The following is a 25,279-nucleotide window of genomic DNA, read 5'->3' on the forward strand; positions in this document are numbered from 1 at the left end:
AAGTTTTGGTGTAAAATGTAGTTAGTGATGTTTCTTTTCACATTTGGTGCAAATGTAACTAAAGATGTTGTGCAGTGTTTTCACTAAGTGATGAAAGCAGGCTATACATGTGGAGATATTGTCAATATGGACCTAGGCTCTGCAAAGAGGCTTGGCTGTTTTTTATGTTTCTGTGCATTGGCTTCTTGAGGAATACGTAATTTTGGATCAGTGATAACTGCTGGAATACTGGCCAGGGCCATCTTTTCTTCACTTTCTGTTAGCATGTTAATTTTTCTAAGCTCTCTTATGATTGTTTCCATTCTCTAATGTACTGTTGTATAGTTAGGATTAAAACAAATTGTATAAAAGCTCATTAAAAACAAAGCAATAGGGTAAAATGTAAGATATTTATGAAAGGTATTTTATACAATGAATATTTTATGAGGAGTAGATTTTATGGTATTTTTTACACAACATCTACTTTGAGGGAAGAAATGGTATTGTGACTTTGAATAATATTTAACTCACATGTGTCCCTACATCATATTCAGATGGATCCAAATGAAGATAAGGTGTGAGTTAAATCATATTCTTGACGTAGTACACTGCAAAAGGAAAAAAATCCTAATTATCATGGAGTTCACTTTGGAGAAGGGAATGGCTTACCCACTCTAGCAGTCTTGCCTAGAAAATTTCATGGACAGAGGAGCCTGATGGGTCACAAAGGGTTGGACATGACTCAGAACCTAATCCTTTCACTTTTCACTTTTTTTTTTCACTTTGAAAAAGAAAGGTTCCTCTGAAATTGGAAGTTGAATTAAGCAGTTTCATAAGCCTTCAGTTTCTGATACTTTAGGCAGTAGTGACTATTCTAGGCAGTAGTGACTATTCTGTTCTTGCCAAAGGCAGCTTATTAGAGTTGAAAAGCCATCCTGTGTTCAACCTCCTTTGGGTCATGCCCTCTCCTATACATTAACAATTTAAGTATATCCCTGAACTTATGTTCATAATTTCAGGAATATGTCCCATAATTTCAGAAATATATTGAAAGGAAAATTCTGCATCAGAAGTGATTTACCCATGATATATTGATGTTATTGTTCAGTTGCTAAGTCGTGTCCAACTCTCTGAGATCCCATAGACTGTAGCAGGTCAGACTTCCCTGTCCTCTACTATCCTTTGGAGTTTGCTCATATTCATGTCCATTGAGGTGGTAATGCTATCTAACCATCTCATTCTCTGTTGCCCTCTTCTTCTTTTGCCTTCAGTCTTTTCCAGAATCAGGGTCTTTTCCAATGAGTCAACTCTTGGCCTCAGATGGCCAAAGTATCAGAGCTTCAGCTTCAGCATCAGTCCTTCCAATGAATATTCAGGCTTGATTTCCTTTAAGATGGCTGGTCTGATCTCCTTGCAGTCCAAGGGACTCTCAAGAGTCTTCTCCAATATCACAGTTCAAAAGCACCAATTCCTCAGTGCTCAGATTTCTTTATGATCCAGCTCTCACATCTGTATATGACTGCTGTAAAAATCATAGCTTTGACTTTGACTATACACACCTTTTTTGGAAAAAATGATGTCTCTGTTTTTTAAAACACTGTCTAGGTTTGTCATGGCTTTCCTTCCAAGGAGCAAGCATCTTTTTATTTCATGGCTGCAGTCAAAATCCACAGTGATTTTGGAGCCCAAGAAAATAAAATATGTCACTGCTTCCACTTTTTCCCCTTCTATTTGCCATGAACTGATGGGGCCAGATGCCCTGATCTTAGTTTTTAAAGTTGACTTTCAAGCCAGCTTTTTTCACTCTCCTCTTTCGCCATCATGATATATTAATCAAGATCTAATCAGGAGAGAGAAACGACATAGTAATTTGAACAGAGATCATTTAACATTAAAAATTAGTAACCACCATAAAGAATTTCAGTGGGAGGAATAGGTTAATAAGAACTAAAGAAAACTCTAAAGAATATAGGAATAGTAGATTTAAGGAGCAGTCATCACTCAGCAGCTGAGATAACTGCACAAGGAAGCGCTTGCCCCACCCCCAAGCTATGATCCTGACCTTGGTCACAGCTGAGGTCACTGGATGGTAGAGGAGCTGCTGTGGTGTGGTGTAACTTGCCAGAAATATGCCCACTAGGGGACTAGGGAAAGCAGTTCACAGGCAGATGCCTCGCTGGAGGCACTCTGTCATAAAACCAGGCAGAGACTGTGCCAAGTGAAGCTGCTATCTGCTGGCTGACATGCACTGCAGGAGTCTGGTTCTGGGGAAGAAGCCAGCCAGGCTGCCCCAGATCAGAGAAGAAAAACTCTCTCTTCTACTAGATCCTTACAGCACCCTTTTATCTACAAAGGTTAACACTGCTCCAGCTATTAAAGGAAAAATATTTTAAAAACCTATATCCATTTCCAGAGCAGACAATAAAGTGTGAATTTAGAACTAAGAGTCAATAAATTGGTAACTGGAATACATGGGAATCCCTGTCTTTCCACTGTCAGGGTTTTGATGAAAATTATTGTTCTGAATTTATTAGAAAATCAGCTTAAAATTTCCAGAATGCAATTTATGGGTTCTGATATATTAAGGTCTTTAATCCATTTTGAGTTTATTTCTGTGTATGGTGTTAAGTAGTGTTCTAATTTCATTCTTTAAGGTGTAGCTGCCCAGTTTTTCCAGCACTGCTTACTGAAGAGATTGTCTTTTTCCCATTGTATATTCTTGTCTCCTTTGTCATAGATTAATTGACTATAAGTGCATGAGTATACTTCTGGATTCTCTATTATGCTCTACTGATCTATATTTCTGTTTTTGTGCCAGTAACATACTGTTTTGGTTACTGTAGTTTTATACTATAGCCTGAATTTAGGGGGACATGATTCCTCCTGCTGTATTCTTCTTTCTCAAGATTGTTTTGGCTATGTTTAGATTCTTCTGTATTTCCATACAAATTTTAAGATTATTTGTTCTAGTTCTGTGAAAAATGTCCTTCATATTTTGATAGGGATTACATTGAATCTGTAGACTGCCTTGAGGAGTATAGTCATTTTGACAATATTCTTTCAACCCAAGAATAAGGTGTATCTTTCTATTTAGGTCATCTTCAATTATTTTTATCAGCGTCTTACAGTTTTCTGAATATAGGCCTTTTACCTCTTGAGGTAGGTTTATTCCTAAGTATCTTATTATTTTTGATATGATGATAAATGAGGTAGTTTCCTTTATTTCTCTTTCTGGCAGTTCATCATTACTGTATAGAAATGCAACAGATTTCTGTACATTTAATTTTGTATCCTGCAAGTTTACTGATTTCGTTGATGAGCTCTTGTAGTTTTCTGGTGGCATCTTTAGAATTTTTTATGTATACTCTCACATCATTTGTAAACAGTGACAGTTTATTTCTTTCTTTCCTTAGGATTTCTATTTTTTTCCTCTTATGCTGTGCCTAGGACGCTGACATAAATCATAGCAATACTGTTTTTGGATCTGTCTCCTAAAGCAAGGAGAATAAAATCAAAACTAAACAAATGCAATCTAATTAAACTTAAAATCTTTTACAGCAAAGGAGATCATAAACAGACAAAAAGACAACTTACTGAATGGGAGAAAATATTTGCAAATAATATGACTGAAAAGGGGTTAACATCCACATATATAAACAGCTTATACAAGTCAACATTAAAAAATGGGTTAAAAAATAGTCAAAGAACTGAGTAGACATTTTCCCAAAGAGAACATGTAGATGGCCATACACATGAAAAGATTTTTCAACACTGCTAATCATCAGGGAAATATAAATCAAAACCACAATGAGATATAACCTCACACTTGTCAGAATGCCTGTCATGAAAAAAGACCACAAATAACAAATGTTGGCAAGGATCTGGAGAAAGGGGAACATTTGTGAACTGATGTTGGAAATGTAAATTAATGCAATGACTGTAGAAAACTGTATGAAGTTTCTTAAAAAGCTAAAAATAAAACTACCATGCGTGTGTGCTCAGTCACTTCAGTCATGTCTGACTCTTTGCAACCCCATGAACTGTAGCCTGCCAGGCTCCTCTGTCCATGGGTTTCTCCAGGCAAATATACTAGAGTGGGTTGCCATTGCCTTCTCCAGGGGATGAACCCAACCCAAGGATCGAACACACTTCTCCTGCATCTCCTGCATTGCAGGTGGATTCTTTACCAACTGAGCCACCTGGGAAGCCCAGAACTACCATATGACCCAACAATTCCACTCCTGGGCATATATCTGAGAAAAACAAAATCATTAATTTGAAAAGATACATGCTCCTTGATGTCCATAACAGCTTTATTAACTGCCAATATATGGAAGCAACCTAAATGTCCATCAACAAATGAAAGGATAAAGAAAATGTGGCATATACATACAATGGAATACTACTCCAGCCATAAAAAAGAATGAAATTTTGCCATTTGCAGCAACATAGATGGATTTGGAGGGTATTATGCTAGGTGAAATAAGTCAGACAGAAAAAAACAAATACTGCATGGTAACACTTATATAGAATCTAAAAAACACAACGAACTAGTAAATATAATAAAAAAGAAGCAAACACAGATATAGACAACAAACTAGTGGTTACCATTGGGGACAGGTTAGAAGAAAGAAGCCATATAGGTGTAGGGGATTAAGAGGTACAAACTATTAGGTATAAAATAAATTACAAGTATATATTGTACAACCCAGGGAACATGCCAATACTTCATAATAACTATAAATTGAATATAATCTTGAAGAATGGTGAATCACTATATTGTACACCTGTAACCTATAAAATATCATACACCAACTGTACTTCAATTAAAAAGGAAAAAGAGAAAGTAGATATGCCTTGAAGAATGTCATTATAATTAAGCAAATACATTTTTTGTAGCCATTTGAGAATAAAAAGACAATCATTTGTCTGTGGTAACTTTTGAAGAAATCAACTCACTCTAACCACTCTCCTTACCACATTTGTGCTTCAACTAGTTCTTTGAAACAAAATAATCTAATCATCCTGCATGCTAAGTCCCTTTAGTCATTTCCAACTCTGTGTGACTCTATGGACTGTAACCTGCCACGCTCCTCTGTCCATGGGATTCTCCTGGCAAGAATACTGGAGTGGGTTGGCAGACCCTTCTCAAGGTGATCTTCCCCACCCAGGGATCGAACCTCCATCTCTTACATTACATCTCCTGCATTGGCAGGCAGGTTCTTTACCACTAGCGCCACCTGGGAAGCTCCTAATCATCTTGAATATTTAATAATTAGTCAGAGTGGGAACTAATGCTCACAAAATTATTGCTCCATATTTGTTAGAGTGGAAGTTTTTATTTTGGAGTGGAAGGAACTTACGTGTTACTTTAAATATTATAACAAATTAATTTTCAGGTGTTCCTTGCCTCCACACTGCCATTAGATTCCATTAGATTATCCGTAACTCCAGGGGGAGTAGGCTTGAGTCATTCTTTTTCACTCCGTATTATAGTTTGAGTAGTCACAGAAAACTTATGAGAAAAAACTATCCATGGTGACGTCATATTCAAAGAGACTCCTCCACAAAGACAGTGTATTCTCGATGTTTCAGCTACAAGTTCTGGATGCAGTTATTTTTAGAAAGTAATAATAGCTGTAGTAATAACTGTTATCTTTGGTTTGAGAAACTCTTCTTATTGTCATCCTTAACAGCAAAGATTTTCTTGGTGTTGCTGCCTGCTTTACTTGAAGGTGTATCTATCTTGATGGAAAAGGAAACTCTAGAGAAATAACATTTGTAAGATATATACGTTAAAGACATTAATTCATTAATGAAGAAATGTGGTAGTGAAAAGATATCACGGTTAAAAGACCAGAGACTAAATTTCTGCCCAATATTTTAGAAGAGTAGCTATTAATGATTCAGAATCCAAAGTACTAACTCAAGGTAGTTTGTTGCTGAAAAGGAAAGATACCGGAAGAGAGGAGAAATGAGTAAGGTTTCAATAGTCATAAGCTTCAACTCTACCTATGTAATCTAAAGACATAGGGGTATAGAAGCATTATTTCTATTTTCTTATTGTAATTACTTTAAATTTATTTTTTCTTAATACTATCAATAAGAATGATCTTTTTCCTTCTTTGCAAATATTATTGTACAACTGCTTCTTTCTTCATTGGTAGGAAAGGAATAATAATTAAAATTTTGTGTTTATATTCTATGTAAAGGTAATTTTCCTTCGCCAGTTTATTTAATAGGATATAGGGTATATATTTAATATAGTATGAGTAATAAAATGAATTCATAACTGATATGAGACAGTGGTCATGATTAATTGATATTTATTGAGATTTCACTGAGTGTTATGACAATGTATTTTATAAAAACACTGCAAATTCTTTTCTGATGCTTTTGCTCATTTTATACTTGTTTCTTTTAACTTTAAACTCCACTCGTTAGTACCTTTAAATTCTGAAACTATAAGAATGTCAGAGAAGAGGGCAAAATAATTTTTTTCTCTCCTAACAGAATAAGAAATAAAAGCCAAAATGTATAAGCAACAGTATCAGCAATACCATCACCAGCCACAAAACCCTAGAGAGGCCTGAACTGCTGAAGATGAAGGCATCAGGCATCTGCATTCTTATTCCCCCTATTCACTTAAATGCTGTATTATCAATAGAAACATTTTAAGGTTAGGAACCCAAGCAAAGCACTGTGGATTCTCTGTTGTTTGTGAGTTGGAACACTAGGGGACAGCACTAAAATATTCCATAGTTGTTTGTTATTGATCACTTGCATACTGTATAATAAGTAGGAGATTTTACTGTTAACGACTATTGAATGCTCTGTTGATTTCAGTGGATGAAAGAGCACAAAGAGGAATATGAGTGTCTCAAGTCTATAATTTTAGCCTTTATAAAACGATGATTTGATAATTTAGAGGAGGCTCCAGGCTGTCCTTTGGTTGCAAGGAGATAGTAAGGCATGGTGACTGAAAGAATTGTGATTTTTCTGTTAAGAATGGTTTCTTCTTTTCATTCTTTGGGGATAAATATTTTGCATAAATTTTTATTTCTAATCTTGTTTTTCAGGCACTTTGGAAAGACATGAAATGGGAGAAAGAGCGAAGATTATTCTTAATTGTTGTGATGATTCACAACTTCCAAAGCCTGACTCTATACTTCCAGTGGCCTCAGAGACACATAAGCACAAAAGTGTAGAACAGAGGTCTTCCAACTTGTCCCAGTTTGGGCCAATACCTTGCCCTGGTCTGCAGGTGGAGTCTTCATGTAAGGTAAGTTCAAATCAAGCTGCTGCTCACAGTAAACATTACCAACCCCAAGTAAGAAGTAATGCGCTTTCATCAATATATGCCCATTAAAAATCAGCACAAAGATAACAACTCAGAGATGATTGTATCTACCAGACATGCCTTCCAAGCCACCTTGGGTAAATTGGGAGAAGTTTTTGAGTGATTATTATTTTTGAATGAGTATAGCATTCTTTTTTTGATGAAGACTTATCTGGCTTATCAATATTGAGCCAATTTTATATGAATTCTTGAATTCTAGATGGTTTTTAATGAAAGGGGGGTGGAAACCTATATTCTGTGGTCTGGTTCCTTTTTTTTTTCCCACACAACTCCATCATTGTTTGTGGAGTTTGAGTTTCACACGAACTCCATCATTGTGTGTTAAATAAGGCTTAGAATTCTGATATGCCGATGATCCTAGAGATGCTAAGTGTATCAAAAGAATTCAATGATCTAATTTTTCTGATGTCTTTTTGTTTTTATTTGTGATAAGCAAATTAAGAGGTGAAATACCTAAGTGGAAAAAAAACTATATATATATATATATATATATATATATATATATATATATGTAGTGAGAGGATGTGTCATCTTTAAAATGGCTGCTAAACTGTGCCTCAAAGCTGCAGGGGTGGGGGTGGAGGCACCAGCATATGAGCATCACCTTTTTAGGTTTAAAGACGAGATTTAGATTTTATCAGTGAGGTCAGTGTTTGTCAATCTTTTGAGAACTGAATCACACTAACAAAACACCCAAGAAATGAATACGTAATCTAGAATGACAGTTATTTAATTTACAATGATAAATATGACTGCAGTTCATTGCTCAGCACAGTCTCACTATAGCAGAGCTACATAGCATAGGGGAGAATGGGGAGGTGGAATTTTAACAGAGGGTTCCTTGATGGGCTTCAAGTCAGAGCCCTGAGCTCTTAAAAGCTAATGCAATGTTTGCTGTCACCCCATCAGGGTACTGTCTCTATTGGTCAAGACTGGTATACACTGAAAAATTTTAAAATTTTTATTTCCCTCTTCCAGACTCCATTTAGGCCACCTACTTTTATGCTTTCTCCTGCAGATGTTAAAACCAGCGATTTGGCTGCAGCTTTTTTTTTTTCCATTTCTTTTTCTGTGAATATAATTGTTTTCAGATTTTTCAAATCTGTTTTTCATGTTCTTATTTAAAGAAATCATGGGGTTTTTGTTTGCTTTTTGGCCCTGTGTAGAAAGTGGGACCTTATTTCCCTGACCAAAGATCCAACCTGTGCCCCCTGCAGTGGAAGCTCAGGGCCTTAACCACTAGACTCCCAAGGAATTCCTAAGGAGTCATGTTTTACAAGGACAATTATATCAATATACTAAAATTTTTAACATTCATAACTGAAGTTGAAAGTGATAGAGTCTTAGTCTCTCCTAAGTGGGAGATTGAACCACACTTCTATTATGTATTTTAAGACGGAGGTAATCAAAGCCCAGTGAGTAAGACCGTCAGACTGCCATGTATTCCATCTTAATGTGACTTTGTTGCTTTTTGTTCACAATAGAATGTGTGTCTTATAGTGGAAATTATATGCTAGAACAGTAGATGGGAACTTGGATATGTCTCTTGACTCATGCATGTCAGGTGCCTAGGGTCTGCCAGAGCATATCTCATTTATCAAGTGCCTTTTTTACTAGTTTAATTCCCAGAAGGTAAGCTGATTGCTATTTCATTCAGTTTCTTGGAGGACTTCAGAGCTACCTTTTAGGTGGTGATAACAGTATATATTTCTTTATGTAATTTTGTTTCTGTCTTTTGACTCCAAAAGGTAATAAAATCCTGGGGTCTTGTTTTCCTACTCTTAGGTTGATTCCAACTTTATTTCCTAGCTGCTACCCTTTACCTGGATGACTATAATCTCCAATTTTTACTCTCTACAGAGCTGGAGAATTGAATTAGACAGGACTATCACCTCCTTTGTTCTATATGCTATACTTCTCTTATTGAGCTAACTGTTAAGTAGAGATATTTTTATTTGTGTTCTCATAAGTTATAGCTTCTCCAATTATGTACTACATATCTTCATCTCATCCTCCTAGATTTAAGCCTTTAAGACTGTTTTATCTTAATTTTTGGGGGGGAGGGGGCTGCATCAGTTTAGTTGCGGCATGCAGGATCTTCAGTTATAGCATGCGAACTCTCAGTTGCAGCATACGGGATCTAGTTCCCTGACCAGGGATCGAATTCCCCTACTTTGAGAGTGTGGAGTCTTAGCCACAGGGCCACAAGGGAAGTCCCTATCTTAATCTTTTATTGATAAATTTGATAAGCATAAAATTTCAAGAATGCTTATAAATTCCCCATCCTCCTTTTTGTTAATATAATAAAATTTTTATTATATGCTTTATTAGTTTTCATAAGAAAAAAAGTCAGATTTAAAGAAGAGGGATTAAATCACACTCATTTCAGAGCTGGGGAAAAAGACAGTAAGTCTGAAATTTAGAAATATGTAGGGTTACTGTGTATTTCAGAATTTTTTGATGTAGACTTCAGTGAGACACAAGTGAAATATTTTCAAATGGTACCATGAATTGTTTAAATGGAAGAACAACATGTAATATGTGTGGTGAGTTCTTTGTGTTTGGCAATATTTGGCATTTATTAGGATTCTGTATTCACTTTTCCTTCTTGCATTTGAAGAATGCATATAGATTTAGGGAAAGGTTTTAAAGAGAACAACAAATACAATAAAACATTTTAAAAATGGGTCCAATTTGACATGCTAGAGGAGTCGATTATGTGCAGCTAGATAAAGAAAAATCTTTGCGGCTAGGAGAGGGCCAGAGTCTTAAAGGATTTAAAGGAATACAATATCATATTAGTGATGGGGAACTGCTTTTCTTAGATTCTGCTGAGGATAAAATAAGATAGAAACTGTTTAAATTGCAGTGGGAGGAATTTAGCTTTAAGGTAGAAAATAAACAACCTTACTAAAATCATCTCTACATGGCAGAACTCTTTGTTAACCTCATCAGATTTTAATGAGGGAAGTCCTTTTTGTCTGTTAGTCAGTTGGCTGGTTTTAAATTTTTCTTTCTGCACTTATTGTCTGTAAAATGAGTGAAAAAATAAATAAATAAACAGGATTTTTTAACTGCCACAATTTAGACTGATTGTAATGTCCTGGAAATGTCTTTAAAAAAAAAAACAAAAAACTGATTTCCTGTAGAACAGGTCCCCAAAAGCTCCAACTGGTTGCTTACTTAAAGTTACAAGGTTTAATATGACAGTCATTAATCATACATAGCTATTGAGCATTTGAAATTTGGTTAGCACTATATGTTAAAATGATATTTTGGATATGTAGGCTTAGATAAAATATGTTACTAAAACCAATTTCACCTGTTTCCTTTTATTTTTTTCAATATGGCTATTAGGCATTTTAAAATTACACATGTAATTTGCATTTTATTTATGTTGAAATATTTAGGGACAAATGTTGAACTAGACCACAGACAAGCAAACATATTTGTAAAGGACCAGATGGTAAATATTTTAGGCTTTGTAGGCCATATTTTGCTATTTGAACCATTTAACTCAGTTAACACAGAAGCCACCATAGACAATTCTTAAACAAATGAATGTGGCTATGTTTAGATAAAATTTTATTTACAAAAACAGGCAGTGGACCAGATTTGATACTCACTGCCCATATTTGCCAATTTCTGATCTAGTCAGCCCTTTCTAGACTTGGAAATCATGAGGTACTTGGAGGAGTACTGACAATATAGCCAATACCTACCATCTCCCTAGATATCTAAATTTTTAATAAAGCAACTTATCCCAGCTTCTTCTCAACTATGAGGAGTATAATCCAAAAGACCTTGTATCACTCTGTTCCCTGACAGCATTAATGGAATTCATATGTTTGAAAATCTGCCCTTTGTAGGAAACAAATGTGTGCATTATATACTCTAACCCAAGTGAGATTTTTTAAAGTAAAATTTTCTTTAAATAATGTACTTAAATATGCATCATTATCTAAATATATAAAATTGGTTATAAATAATCCATTTACATATCTTCCAATTAAGCTTTTGAGAAATATGTTTGGATTTTTTTAATCTTTAGTTGACTTTAGAGTGATGCCTGTTTGGTGACATTTGCTGAAAAATCTTATTAGAACTTTATCTTGCTACCTCCTGTAAAACACAGATGGTGTACTGGTAGGTCCCCAATAGAGAACTGGATCCCAGTACTACTTATTACTTTAGTAAAGTGGAACATTAGTTCTTCTACATTTTATGACCCAAAAAACATAATCAAAATGGAACTAGAGTTGTTTCTTGATGGTGGAATTTGAAATTTTCTCCTGAAAATTTATGTGTATCAATATGAAATAACAATTCATTGTGGAAATATTACATGTTGCAGATTAATTCTGTTTTCACTAAACTATCTATAAGATACTATCAAAATTATTATTACAAAAAAGAAAAAATAGTATTTATTTGAAAATAATTATGTTATATAAGAATAAATCCTCAGTATAGAATGATAATTTTCATATTTTTGACTAATAATTTTTAGTATACTATTTTTAATATAATAAGCAGCATATGACTATTTTTTCTAATAGATAATATTTTGCATCAATTTTATGTCATTTTAAAAGGGAACAGATTTTTATTACTAGACATATAAGCCCTTCATGAAAGCATAGGAATCTGTCTATAAACATTGAATTAAGATTTTTGTTTGGAAGAGTTTGGAAGAATCCCAGCTTAAAACTTAGTGCCTAAATGATATCACCATTCCTGGTGAGATAGAATAAAGAAATATACAATAGAGGAGAAATACAGGCCATTTACTTTTTGAACACATGTGAGGTGATGCAAGTCTTTAACAGAGTATAGCCATTTCTCATAAGCATTTTATATATTAACTATCAAGTCAAAAAATTTCTGTAATATGTAATTTTTTGTCGTTGTTTTATGAAGGATATCTCCTTTCTCACTTTGTGGTGTGAGTTTAAGCACTTTTGATAGAAAGTTCCCTCAATGTTGAGGAAAACTCTGAAAAGCATATCTCAGCTTTGTTCCAAAACTAATTCAGGAGGTCTCAGAGTCTCTATGAAAACTAGGAGCGGCACTATTAAAATGAGTCCAGCTGTCTGCCTTGCACACAGAAGCAACCCTGGATTTCCTTACAGGACTTCAAAGCCTTGCGTGTATCTAAACATTTGTTGGCCATGTAAATCAAGGCACAGAAGGAAAATGCTTCTATTTCACGGTGCGCGGCTGGTCTGAGTCCGGCATTGTGCTGCACGCGCCGGTGGGGAGTGCCAGGAACAGAAGGGCACTGTTCTGACTGTGTGACAAATGTAGTTAACACCAGATCCATATTAATGTTGTCAAGTTCCCTTGATGTATTTAAACAGATTTTAATTATTTTCAGCGTCCAAAGGCCTGAAATATATAGCCTAATAGTTCTTCAAAGAAAGCTTGCTTAATGTGTGAATGTAAAACCTCTCATAAAAATGAAACTTTTATATTAGCCTTAGTCATTGACATAGGTTATTCATCAAGTCAGCAATTTGTGTGGCAAAGTGCCATTTGAATAGTGTATTGTTAGGCTACTTATGGTCCACTTGACAAGGGCTCTTGCTGTAAATAGTGCAATTTGACTCCAGCTGTTAAAGAGTGGCTTTGACAGCAGCCAAATAGAATGGAGATGCCTTACTGCACTGCCGAAAAATCAATATTGGGTTCTTGTTCATGGTAACCTGTTCTTTTCTCTTCTGTAGATTTATAAACGACTATCAAGGGTTTATAAGTGGAAGTTTAAATATTATTTTAAATGCAATTCTCTTTGAGTTTCAAATTAAGATGTGATAAATGGTTACAAGTACAGAGTTTTAGGATATTATTTCCACCCTCTGGTTCATGTTTAGTCACAATTACAGTTAAATTGAATTTGGATTCTCCAGCTACAATAGAAAAGAATTAGTGTAAAACATGGGCTCAAAATTGTGTGCCTATTGTATATTGCCAGTGCAATTATTTCTTCTTTTTTATTTTCTTATCAATTTATCTTCAGTGTCCTCCCATCTTCTCTGTGTGTGTACCTTTTTGTATAGATGGCAGGGTTCTTTGTGGCTGTGCCCATAGCAACACCCACAGATGTTGACAGCAGTAATGTCCCCTGTGTTGTTGAAGATTTCCCTAAAGCAGAGTCTTGCTGGTTTTGAAGATTTTTCTAGCGGTTTTCAGCAATACAGGGTTGCTATGATACCTGACTGGCAGTAATAGATATTGAATCTGTTAATTACAGTAACCACACACAAGGACTTTTTTCATTCGGTTTTTCTGCTGTTGCTAGCTGTTATATTTAAGATACAGATGAGGAAGTGAAATTATATACTCAAGATGAGAATATATTTCAAGAGTTTACTTTGAATCCTGATATTTAGTTTTAAAAATTTCCTGGTATAAAAACCCTTCAGCTGACTGATGAAGATATAGTTTACTTAAATTGCAAATATAATTTATTTAGATAATTACTAATTTTGACTGAATTTTATTTTGAATTTTTATTGTTTACTTGAGATGTCATTAAGTTTTCATCTAAGGTGTGCTAAGCAGGATTTGAAACAGCTATCATTTTTAACATGAAAAAAGCTGGTATAATGAGTACTTTTTCAATTGCCTCTTTCAGTGAAAGCTGTTAAAATAGTTGTCTTCCTATTACTGATCAGCTCTGCATTTATTCAATTTGTGACTGAGACAGCAACTGAAAATTCATTAAGCTGATAATATAATTGTGTATTAAGACCTTTAAGGCTGATTCAAGGTCAGTGTTACTGTTTTTGTAATTGCTGATAGGCAGTTCTCATTTCTTCAAGAGGAAGCGTTGGTTCTGGTTTGATTTTAGTTGATTTTACAAATTGTTATCTCTTCTGTTAATTCTAAAGTAAACCTTTTCACTGAATAAATGTTTATGTTATTCTTTAGTACTAGATTTAGCCTAGATATACCTCAGTAGCTTTTCCCACACCCCATGATATTAATCAACCCTGTAAGAAACATGGAAATCTAGGATTATAACTTTCTTCTTTAATTAAATGTTCCAATTTTAGTCATCAATTAACTTGTGGGTGAGAATTCTAGCTTGGAAACTTGAATAAAGTTTAAATATATCAGGCATTTTAATTTTGCATTTGGATTAATCTAGGGACAGAGTAGCATAATTTATTAAAGCATGTTTTTTAATTTGTCTCCATTATCATCAGTAGTTTTATGGACATATTTTAGAAAGTATGAACTATGTAATAATGTACACACCATATTACACACCCTTAACCATTTAGAGACTTTTTGTTTCTCTCTCATTTCTCCTGTCCTTTCCTACTTTTCTTTCTTCAGTTGCAATCGAAAAACAAAAACAAAACCCTGTGACTTTCCAAAGTTGTTAAGGCCAGCTTCTTGTAGGATCTAAAGATCGACCTAGTCAACTTACTGAAAGAGGCCTGAATCTTCTGGGATGAAAAGTCACTTCAATGGATTTGGATGTTCTCTTGTTGAGCATATTTGCTGGCTAAAATGTGATGGTAAATGTTACCCCTTTACAGAAGCTTGGAGTTTCCTTGGTAACCAAGTCACTGTCTGACATCAGGAATATTCTCTGTTTATATCCCGTTTTTGATGATACCTTGAAGGGTATCATGAAGTTTGTAGAAATACAGATTTTGAGTTTACTAAAAGGGTTAATGGCTTATAACTAGAAAGAAAACAAATATAATAAAAACTTTCTTTTTGAAAGTTGTGATCATATCACTTACTGACTGAGAGTACTAACTGGACCCATTTAAAGGAATCCCAACAGGTGCACTAACTTCTGTACCAGTGACTTATATTGAAACTGGCCCTAAGAGACCAACAAATGCAAACATGTAACATGAAGTGATTTTCATAAAAGAAAGCATCTATTCTCACAGAATATTTCCCCTAAGTTGCTAAAAACAAAATGTATTAAGACTTTAGCTTTATTCATTGGACCTAAAAGCATGAAATTTTAAAAAAATATATCCAGCTAATATTCTCATCCAGGTTTCTAAACTGGGTTTTAATAGTGACATCCTGAAGGTACAACTAGTTCTCTGTATCTTCATATGGTATTCATGGCATTAAATACAAATAATGACATAAATTACATTATTTGTAATTTTCTACATATTATGAAGCTCACAATACTCTGGAAATAGTTGTTTTGTCCTAAATCGAAATATCCTCCCTAAGCTTTCAGTCCATGTATGATTATTCCTACCAGATATTTTTTAAATGGTCATAAGAGGCTGCTAGGTAGCAAGGCCTTTCTTATATACATGTTTAACTTCATGCACATCCAAATAAAACTAAAATTTTATTTTGTTGTTGTTGTTGTTTTCACATAATGTCTGGGACATGATGGTTTTTATTTTATTTTTTATAACAATTGTTTCCATTCAGTTCAGTCACTCAGTCATGTCTGACTCTTTGCAACCCCATGAACCACAGCATGCCAGGCCTCCCTATCCATCACCAACTCCCGGAGTCCACCCAAACCCACATCCATTGAGTCAGTGATGCCATCCAACCATCTCATCTTCTGTCATCCCCTTCTCCTCCTGCCCTCAATCTTTCCCAGCATCAGGGTCTTTTCAAATGAGTCAGCTCTTCGCATCAGGTGGCCAAAGTATTGGAGTTTAAGCTTCAGCATCAGTCCTTCCAGTGAACACCCAGGACTGATCTCCTTTAGGATGGACTGGTTGGATCTCCTTGCAGTCCCAGGGACTCTCAAGAGTCTTCAACACCACAGTTCAAAAGCATCAATTCTTCTGTGCTCAGCTTTCTTTATAGTTCAACTCTCACATCCATACATGACCACTAGAAAAACTATAGCCTTGAATAGATGGACCTTTGTTGACAAAGTGATGTTGCTGCTTTTTAATATGCTATCTAGATTGGTCATAATTTTCCTTCCAAGGAGTAAACGTCTTTTAATTTCAAGGCTGCAATCACCACCTACAGTGATTTTGGAGCCCAGAAAAATAAAGTCAGCCATTGTTTCCACTGTTTCCCCATCTATTTGCCATGAAGAGATGGGACCAGGTGCCATGATCTTAGTTTTGTTTATTGGGATATAATTGTTTTACAGTGTTACATTTCTGCTGTACAAACTGTGAATTTGCCATATATATCTCCACTCTTTAAGCCTCCGTCCCACCTCCCATTCCACTCCTCTAGGTCATCACAGAGCACTGAGCTGAACTCCCTGTGTTCTATAGCAACTTCCCACTCGGTATCTATTTTACGTGTGGTAGTGCATATATGTCATTGATACTCTCTCAATTCGTCCCTCCCTCTCTTCCCCTCCCTGTGTCCACAAGTCTGTTCTCTACATCTGCACTTCTATTCCTGCCCTGCAAATAGGTTTATTGGTACAATTTTTCTAGATTCCATGTATATGCATTAATACACAATATTTGTTTTTCTCTTTCTGACTTACTTCGCTTTGTATGATAGGCTCTAGGTTCATCCACATTACTTCAATGGACTCAATTTCATTCTTTTTTTATGACTGAGTTATATTCCATTGTATATATATACCACATCTTCTTTGTCCATTCATCTCTTGATGGACATCTAGGCTGCTTTCATGTCCTGGTTATTGTAAATAGTGCTGCAGCAAACATTAGGGTACATGTGTCTTTTCAAATTATGGTTTTCAAATAGGGTTTCAAATAGGGTTAATGCTATTATGAAAGCTTACAAAATACAAAGTTGTACTCACCTTTATTATTTTCTTCTCAGCTCCCATTAGCAGTCTCATTATGCAAAACTTGACCCTCTCCATTTACTCTCTGGTAGCAAATGTCTTCTTTTCTTTGTTCCTTAAACTAAAATAATAATTTGGATGCATAAAAAGTAGAAGTGGAAGGAGACAGGTTCATCAGACCCTTTATTCCTAGTTTTAGCATTGTTGCCTATTAGGACTAGAAGTGGTTAAATTATCCGTTCTCTCCTTTCTTAGGTGGATTTTGGAGCCCAGTCTTGAGTGAATCGTATAAAATTGGGTTCAGAGCCAGAAACAAGACTTTCTTGTTCCTGTCTCTGATTTCTTAGTTCCAGCAGAGTTGAATCCACTGATTGATGGACCCTGTAGCCAGACCTGCCAAATTTCTCTCATGGCTGAGTTTCTGTGTTGTTCTCTCTTCACTTCCCCACCCCATCTTCTTGAACATTCTTTGCCAACTAAGCTTGGGATCTTGTATACTATTAATAAAATTTGGTTTTGGAGGTTTTTATAGTCCCTGAATTTCAGGATACCCTGGCTTTGCTGTGATTAGTTGATAGGTTTTAGCTTTTGCTTGGAGCTCTGATTTTTCTTTTCCCTGTCTGATTAATCTGCTTAGTATACATCATCCTTCCAGGCTGCCTCTTTAGGAACCAGTGATCTCATTGATGAACATTCTGGCTTCTTGCACATGAACACTTAAAAATGATGGTGTTTTTGCTTTTCTAATTCTATTTAACAAATTTCCACAAAAGTAAAAGCTTAGAACACACACTTAATACATCACCTTTCTCCTATGCCAGAAATCTGTATGACATTGGCTTCTTTGTTCAGGGTCTTACCTGACTAAAATCCAGATGTGGGCTGCGATTACTATATCATCTGAGGCTGATGTCCTCTTGCAAGCTTAGGTTATTGGCAGAAATTAGTTCTTTGTGGTTATAGGACCGGGGTGCCTGTTTTCTTGCTGACTGTCAACCTGGGAGGGGGCACACACTCCTTACCATATAGTCCTTTTCATCTTCAAGACAGCAATGGAAAACTTCTTATGAATGGAATTCATTTAGTACTCTTAAGTCTCTGATTTCTCCCTTAGCCACCAGCCATTAAAAAGTCTGCTTTCAAAAACTCAATGTGATTAACTCAGGACAATGCAGATAATTTTCCTATCTTAAGGTCAGCTGATTTGGAACCTTAGTTATATCAGCACAATTCCTTCATGGCAGTAGCTAGATTACCATTTGGTTGGGTAAATGGAAGAAGATATGCTTCACTATGGTCTAAGACTATTGAGGGCAATCTTACAATTTTACCTATAGATGGAATCATTCTAACTCAGAGTGACTGCTGAATCACTTCTCTCTTCTTCCAGTTCTGGAACATTCCACATCTGATTAAGTTGTTAGCTGTCCTGATTAGCTGTACTGGTACTAATCATTTCTGAAATTTGAATCAAACTCTTGTTTCTCTTTTGGACCTCTTCACCCTGTCTGTTCCTTCAGGGAGTTTCACATGCTGGACACCTGGATGAGTAATCAACACTGGAAAATATCTCCTTTAGAATTTTAGGATGTTCATAAAATTAAAACTGCTTATTATTACTATTATTATGTAATTTATATTGTAGCTCCTAAACTGGGGACAATAACTACTCTTGGCCCACTTTCTGAGTTTTAAATTTGATTTTGATGCTTATCTTGGGCTGGAGATTGCACATATTCTTCAGCTGTATGTTTTCCCAATCTGTCGGATACACGACACAGTTTATGAACCGGTCTTTGGTCATTCCACCAGCATGACCTTAGATGGGAAGAAAAGAGCCTAAGAAGTGGACCTTCCATTATTATTCATCTGACTTGTAATCATCCTGGGAATAAAATCCAAAATTGTAAAGAAAAAGATATTGAAAAACATCAACTACAGATCTGGGACCATAACCTAGATATTTAATCTCTACCTACTTGGTCTCATTAAAGTAACTCATATTCCCCTACTGCTTATCACCTGCCAGAATATTTTCCCTCTGATTCTTTACCTTGAAGTCCAAGCTTCAATGTCACTTTCTCATAAAATAAGTAGCATCCCACTTTCCCTTATTCTCTGTCTCAACATCTTTTTTATTTCATTTTTTATCTTCCCCATTTTCCCAACAGCATAATCTCAAAGTGGACAGTGATTTGCCCCCTCTTCACCATGCATATTTACTTTGTCAGTCAATTGCTTGAAGTCCAAATTGGGTTTTTATGTGTGACTTGATCTTACAGAGGGAAGTGACCTAGTAAAAAAAAAAACAGTGATATCAAAGAGGTTGTTGAAATACAACTGCTACCCCACCAATACTTAGACACAAGTTTTCAATCAATTCAAAAGTTTGAAAGGCATACTGATATTGAGACCAGTCCAAATCAATTCAAAACTTTATAAGAAAAAATTTGTTAAAACTGGTGATGAAATTTAGGATATTTAGCATACTAGGGAGGAATGGTCCTCTACAGGTAAGATAGGTAAACTGATATAGACTCAGAAAAGGAAGATTAAAAGGCAATGTGGTTAAATGGTTTCTTACACTAGAAAAGTTTCTATTATTGCCTTAAATTCAGACTCCTTTTTCTTGTAACAAAGTTATCTAAAATAAGCACTCAAAAATAGCCTGAGGATTGTACTGTATATCATGAGCCCTCTGCTTCCTTCAAATAATTACTTTACTAAGCCCTCCCCTTGATACAAAACCCCCGAAGCCAGCAACAATCTAATCAACAGATTTGTAATAACTTTTAGAAATGTAAGTGTAATAAATATGAAGAGGCCTGATTTATGTTTCATTTCCCAGATGCAAAGTCTCTGGCACAATCCTCCATCCCTCAAGTGGCAAATATCACGTCCTACTTTCATAGATCATTTGAAATGTGCTGAACCTCTCATCAGAGGTTGGTGAAAAGAGGGCTGATTCTACCCGTGATGTGTATGACAATAAATGCTTTGGATTACTCCTTACTGTGGGAATGTAGGGTAGCATGCTGTTTTAAAGCTCCCGGAGATACCAACTCTCATGGAATTTGCTCTTCCTTCTTGTAAGGTTTTTTCCTCCTCCAGGGAGAAGATGTCTTGGTAATAGCAGGAAGGCCAGTGCCCCTCCACATGGCTATCCTGCTGATTCCACTCTGCATGTATCTCTCCCTGCCTATCCCACATACAGAGATGCTCTTTTCTCCACCTTGTTAAATCCTACCCATACTACAATATACACATGCTATTTAACATGCATTGGCTAATTAAACAGTTGTAAGTTAATTATGGATTGCCTAGCTATTTTACAAGCATATATACAATTCATCTTCTCAACTAGATCTTGTGCATGTGTGCTAAGTCACTTCATCGTGTCTGATTCTTTGTGAACCAGTAGACTATAGCTCCCCAGGCTCCTCTGTCCATGGAGTTCTCTGGGAAAGAATACTGGAGTGGGCTGCCATACTCTCCTCCAGGGGATCTTTCTGACCTAGGGATTGAACCTGCATCTCCTGCGGCTCCTGCACTGGAGGTGGATTCTTTACCACTGAGCCACCGGGGAAGATCCAACTAGATCTTAAGCTACTTGAAACAAAAGCCATATCTGTATGTTATGTAAGTTTTATAGTGTGGAATGCAGAACAGAGTCTTTTTTGTTCATTCAGCAAATATACAATGAACACCTACTATGTGCCACTCTTTTTTAGTTTTTTTTTTTTTAATTTTATAGTTATGTGGGTTTGGACAAACTTACCTGTCATCACAGTCACAATATAGACCCCTTCCATCACACTCAGAATTTCCCCCATGGCTCTTCAGAGTCCACTCCTTCTTGTCAGACATTCTTCTGGATACTAGGGATTTCAACAAAGTTCTGGCACTCATGACATATTTCTAGTAGGAGTTAGACTATAATTTTTAAAAGAAGAACAAGGATGTTAGATAGTGATGAAGGCTTTGTGGAGAATTAACATCAGACAGTGTGATAGACAGTGCCTGGGGATTTATTCCAGGCTGAGTGATTAGAGAAGGTCACAGAAGGAAGTAGCATTTATATTGTCTGAATGGCAAGATGGGGCCAGCCATGTGGCTAGCAGAGGGGGGAGTTTTCTAGGCAAAGCAAACAGCTATTGCAAAAGATCTAATTAGGAATGAGCTTGATGTAGGAAATGAAGTCAAGAAAACAAGTGTGACTGGAGAGGTGGATCAGAGAATTAGAAGTCAGTGTTAGAGAGTCAGGTAGGGGCAGACGCTGTTGGATGCACTAATCCAAAGTACAGAGTTTCTGCTGGATGTGGTAATCCCAAGTACAGAGTTTGAGTTCTGCTTTAGTAAGGGGGAGGGGGGGCTCATGGTTTATCTTAAAAGGAGTGATGTAGTCTGATTCATGTTTTGAAAAGATCACTCTGGTTGCTATGTGGATAAATGGATTAGAGGAAAGGGAGTGTCAGAAAGATGCTATTGCATAGCTGCTACAAGAAAACTGTTATTTGGTGCTGAGTTTTTTAACATCAAATTAATAAAAGCTATGATGCAATACATGTGCTTTAATAGACCTACATCCCAAAGTACTACTAGAACCCTATAATGGTGAGACCCATACTGTTCACAGAACGAATGTAGAAAGTCATGCTGGTTCTAAATCTTGATGCATGAGTCAGATTTTGCTGGGGGAAACAGTAAGTGCAAAAGCTCAGAATACAAAGATGAATGGTGAATAGGGGGATGATGGGAAGTTGATATACCTGGAGACTGAGTATATAGTGGGAACAGTAGAAGTTGAGTGTCTTTATAGCCCTGCAGGAAAATAAGAAGGCTTTGAACCTGATCTTGGTCTCCTGAGAGAAACTTATATTTGTAGTGGAAAATCACAGAGGTGGCATAAGAACATCCAATGCAATCTTAATAAAAGGTCCTTTTTTAGAATATAACTTACCTGAATCAAGGAGATTTAACACCTTAAATTGCCTGTTTTATCTTTATATTGTGCTTTTGTCTAAAAAAAATTTTGTATACATTTAAAATTCTTGTTCATTTAGAATAAGCCAGGAATTGTCAGATATTTTATGTGAAGGTTCAGATAGTAAATATTTTTAGCTTGATGGGCTATATAGTCTCTATTACAACTACTAAACTCTGTTTTTATAATGCCAAACTATCCATTGGCAATACATAAAAAAGTGGGCATTTATATGGTTTAGTGATATTTTATTCATAAAAAAGGCAATATTTGGTCTTCTGGACATTGTTTTCTAACCTCTGCAGTTGGCAATACTGTGATTAGATTCTATTATAATTGAGTGTAATAAGCCACAAGAAGTGGAAGCTTTCCACTGGAAAGTATTGTTTTTGGTCATTATTATGAACAGATAATCTTGTAATCTCTCCTCTTCACTAAAATGTATAACTGTTTGCACTCAATTTTGGAGCGCTTTGATTTGTGAAGTCTGTTTTGGCTTTTTGGACATTTTTGTCTTATTTCTCCAACTTCTTACTTCTTGAAGGTAGCCTTCAAACTTGAATTTGTCAATTACCAGCTATGTGGTAATTTATTGTGTGTAGTCAATTGAAATAATGCATGTCCTTGCTTAGGCATTTCACTAACTTTACATTTTACACTTATGTGAGGGTATTCTCTACATATTGGTTTCAATTTAACAGGTATGCTTTAAAATGAGTTGACTAAAATATTTGGTGGCCATAGCGAGACATGTATCCAAAATACTTGTTTGGCTGATTATTCTTTATATAAGTATATATAAGAATCATTCCAAAGAAAAGAAGCATTTTCCCCCTTTATCTATTTAGTGGTTGCCCTGTTCTAAGTTATTTTCAGCTCACATCCTTTCTGACCTTTTGGGCAATTATAAGCTTATTAGTATGATTTTTGGAAAGCATCAGCATGATACCGCTGATTTAAAAGTCATAGTATTTTTCTTCTGTTAGTTTCATTGAATAGTTTATAGGATGCTGAGTAGCCTACATATGAAAAGTAAAAGCAATATAGTAAATTCTGCTTTTATAAAGGTAAGGATGGTTTTCAAATGTCTCTTGTTTTTCTTACTGATTAAAAAAAAAAATCTCAAAATGTACATCAATATCTTTAGTTTCATCTGTAATTCAGAATTTTGGGTCTGAGTTAATATTTCATATTCTGCGTTATTATGATTTTTACAATAGTGAAACATTTCTTTTCCTGAGATCTAGCCAAATTTATCCAGCATTCTGACGACATCCTTACCATTGCCTTGTACCAAGATAAGACACTCTTTTCTATGGATTGTCTAATACTGATGAAACCCTACATTTAAGAGGAATATTTTGGCTTCAGTAGAAAGTCAGATAAGTTTATCAGCAAAAACTCTTAATTATTCCTAAATTTAAAAAAATATACACTTAGCTTGGGCTCTTCTAGAAAAATATCATAAATGATGTGGCTTGTAAACAACAGAAATTTATTTCTCATTGTTTTAGAGGCTGGGAAGATTAAGGTGCTCCCAAACTGGAGTGGTAAAGGCCCTCTTCCTGGTTGCATATGGCTGTCTTTTCATTGAACTCTCATATGGTGGAGAGAAAGCAAGCTAGATCTTTGAACTCTTCTTATGATCTCATAACCTCATCATCTCCCAAACCTCATCGTGTCCCAAAGTCCCCATCTACATCTTCAAAGTCCTAAAGTCCTCATCTCCAAATACCATCATATGGAGATTACAATTTCAACCTATGGATTGGGGTTGGGGGTGGGGTCCTGACACACTTTCAGTCCACACCATTTGGTTATGTGAATTATTTTCCACAATTCCTATTTGTCCACCCTTCAACTTGCCATTTTTTCCTTAACTCTCTCAGAGCTTTTGCCCCTAGTTGATTTCTGTCACATGCCTAGAAAGAAGATTGTATTGTGCATTTGTTCTCAGAATTATTTATAAAACCCTAAAACATTAAGGCTGGTATTGATTTTTGTCCCTTTTCAGAAACTGAGACACACCTGTGGTTGTGGTTCTTTTTTGTTGAGAAGGATGCATTTGCCCCTAAATTTTGTTTCTAGTATGTTAGCCAATTTCCATTCCTAGATGCTCTGAAATATTCCTTCTAACCCGCTGGTAATTTTGTTTACTTTCTTCTTTCCTTTTCTTATCTCTCCTCTCACTAAACTAGTTAATTCTCCAAAGGTAGTGCATGGTTTGTTTAACTCTAACTCAGTTATGTCTCTTATTTTGCTTTTGCCTACAAGCAAATCTGTTCGCCTTATAGAAATTAAGTGGATTGCTGAGAGATTATTTTGGATATACCATATAAGATTCTAGTAACAAAAATCTTATAAGAACAAAATATAGAAATAAAAGTTTTGAAAAATAGAGTAGTATTCTTATAATTGAGACTTTGGTTAGTTTTTCTTTGTTTACTACAAATTAGAAGTTTTCAAGAATCGGAACTAAATAAATTGAACCTGCAAGTTTAAAGAAAGGTATCTTTTTTAAAGTCATTTAAAAAATAGACAGTTATAATTGTGATTTGTAGAACAACAGTCATATTTCAAGAGTAATAAGAAATATAGAATTTTTTTTTTTTTTTAAATTAAGCATACTTGTTGTTATATTTCTTAAAGATCAGGTGACCTTACAGCCAGGATCACTGTGACAATCCTGGTATATGCCTGTTGTTCCAATGTAATTATTAACAATGCACTATTTCACTCTCAAAAGTTGCTTGGTTTGAACAATAAATTATATGGTCACTTTACTTAAAGGAGACTAGCCTTTAGTTCAAATGAATAAAAAATACATCTTCTTTAGGTTAAAATCTTCAAAATATTCAAATAACCATGATGATATGCTACCATATACAAGTTAATAAAATATAAAACTGATGCTTAATCATTTTCCTTTTATATCCAGATATGTAAAAATATGTAAAAATAGTATACTCTGCTAGTAGGTGAATACCATAGTTTAAGAGAAAATTTAAGTCAAAGAGCAATTAAAATCTTTACTTTTACTTTATTCAACACTTAAAATCTTATTTTTTAGTATATAACTTTCTTTTGCATCAGTAATTTTTTTAAAAAATGCAATAATATCATTGAACTGTAATGAAAAGTAAACCCTGCATTTTTAAATGGTCTGTTATAGTAATCATGTAACCAAGTAAGCCTCAGCCACGCTTTACAAAATTCTATT

At 35.3% G+C, this 25,279-nt stretch overlaps 1 protein-coding gene across 1 annotated transcript in view; it reads left to right on the forward strand.

The window, feature by feature from the left end:
• Positions 1-25,279, forward strand: part of WDR72 (WD repeat domain 72) — a 184,756-nt gene that overhangs the window by 46,349 nt on the left and 113,128 nt on the right. The window contains exon 13 of the mRNA XM_020893244.2: positions 7,059-7,261. Within this exon, the coding sequence (XP_020748903.2) occupies positions 7,059-7,261 (203 nt within the window). The remainder of the gene's footprint in view (positions 1-7,058; positions 7,262-25,279) is intronic.

This window comes from Odocoileus virginianus, chromosome 6 (assembly GCF_023699985.2).
Source record: "Odocoileus virginianus isolate 20LAN1187 ecotype Illinois chromosome 6, Ovbor_1.2, whole genome shotgun sequence".
In the NCBI taxonomy this organism is placed as follows: Eukaryota; Metazoa; Chordata; class Mammalia; order Artiodactyla; family Cervidae; genus Odocoileus; species Odocoileus virginianus.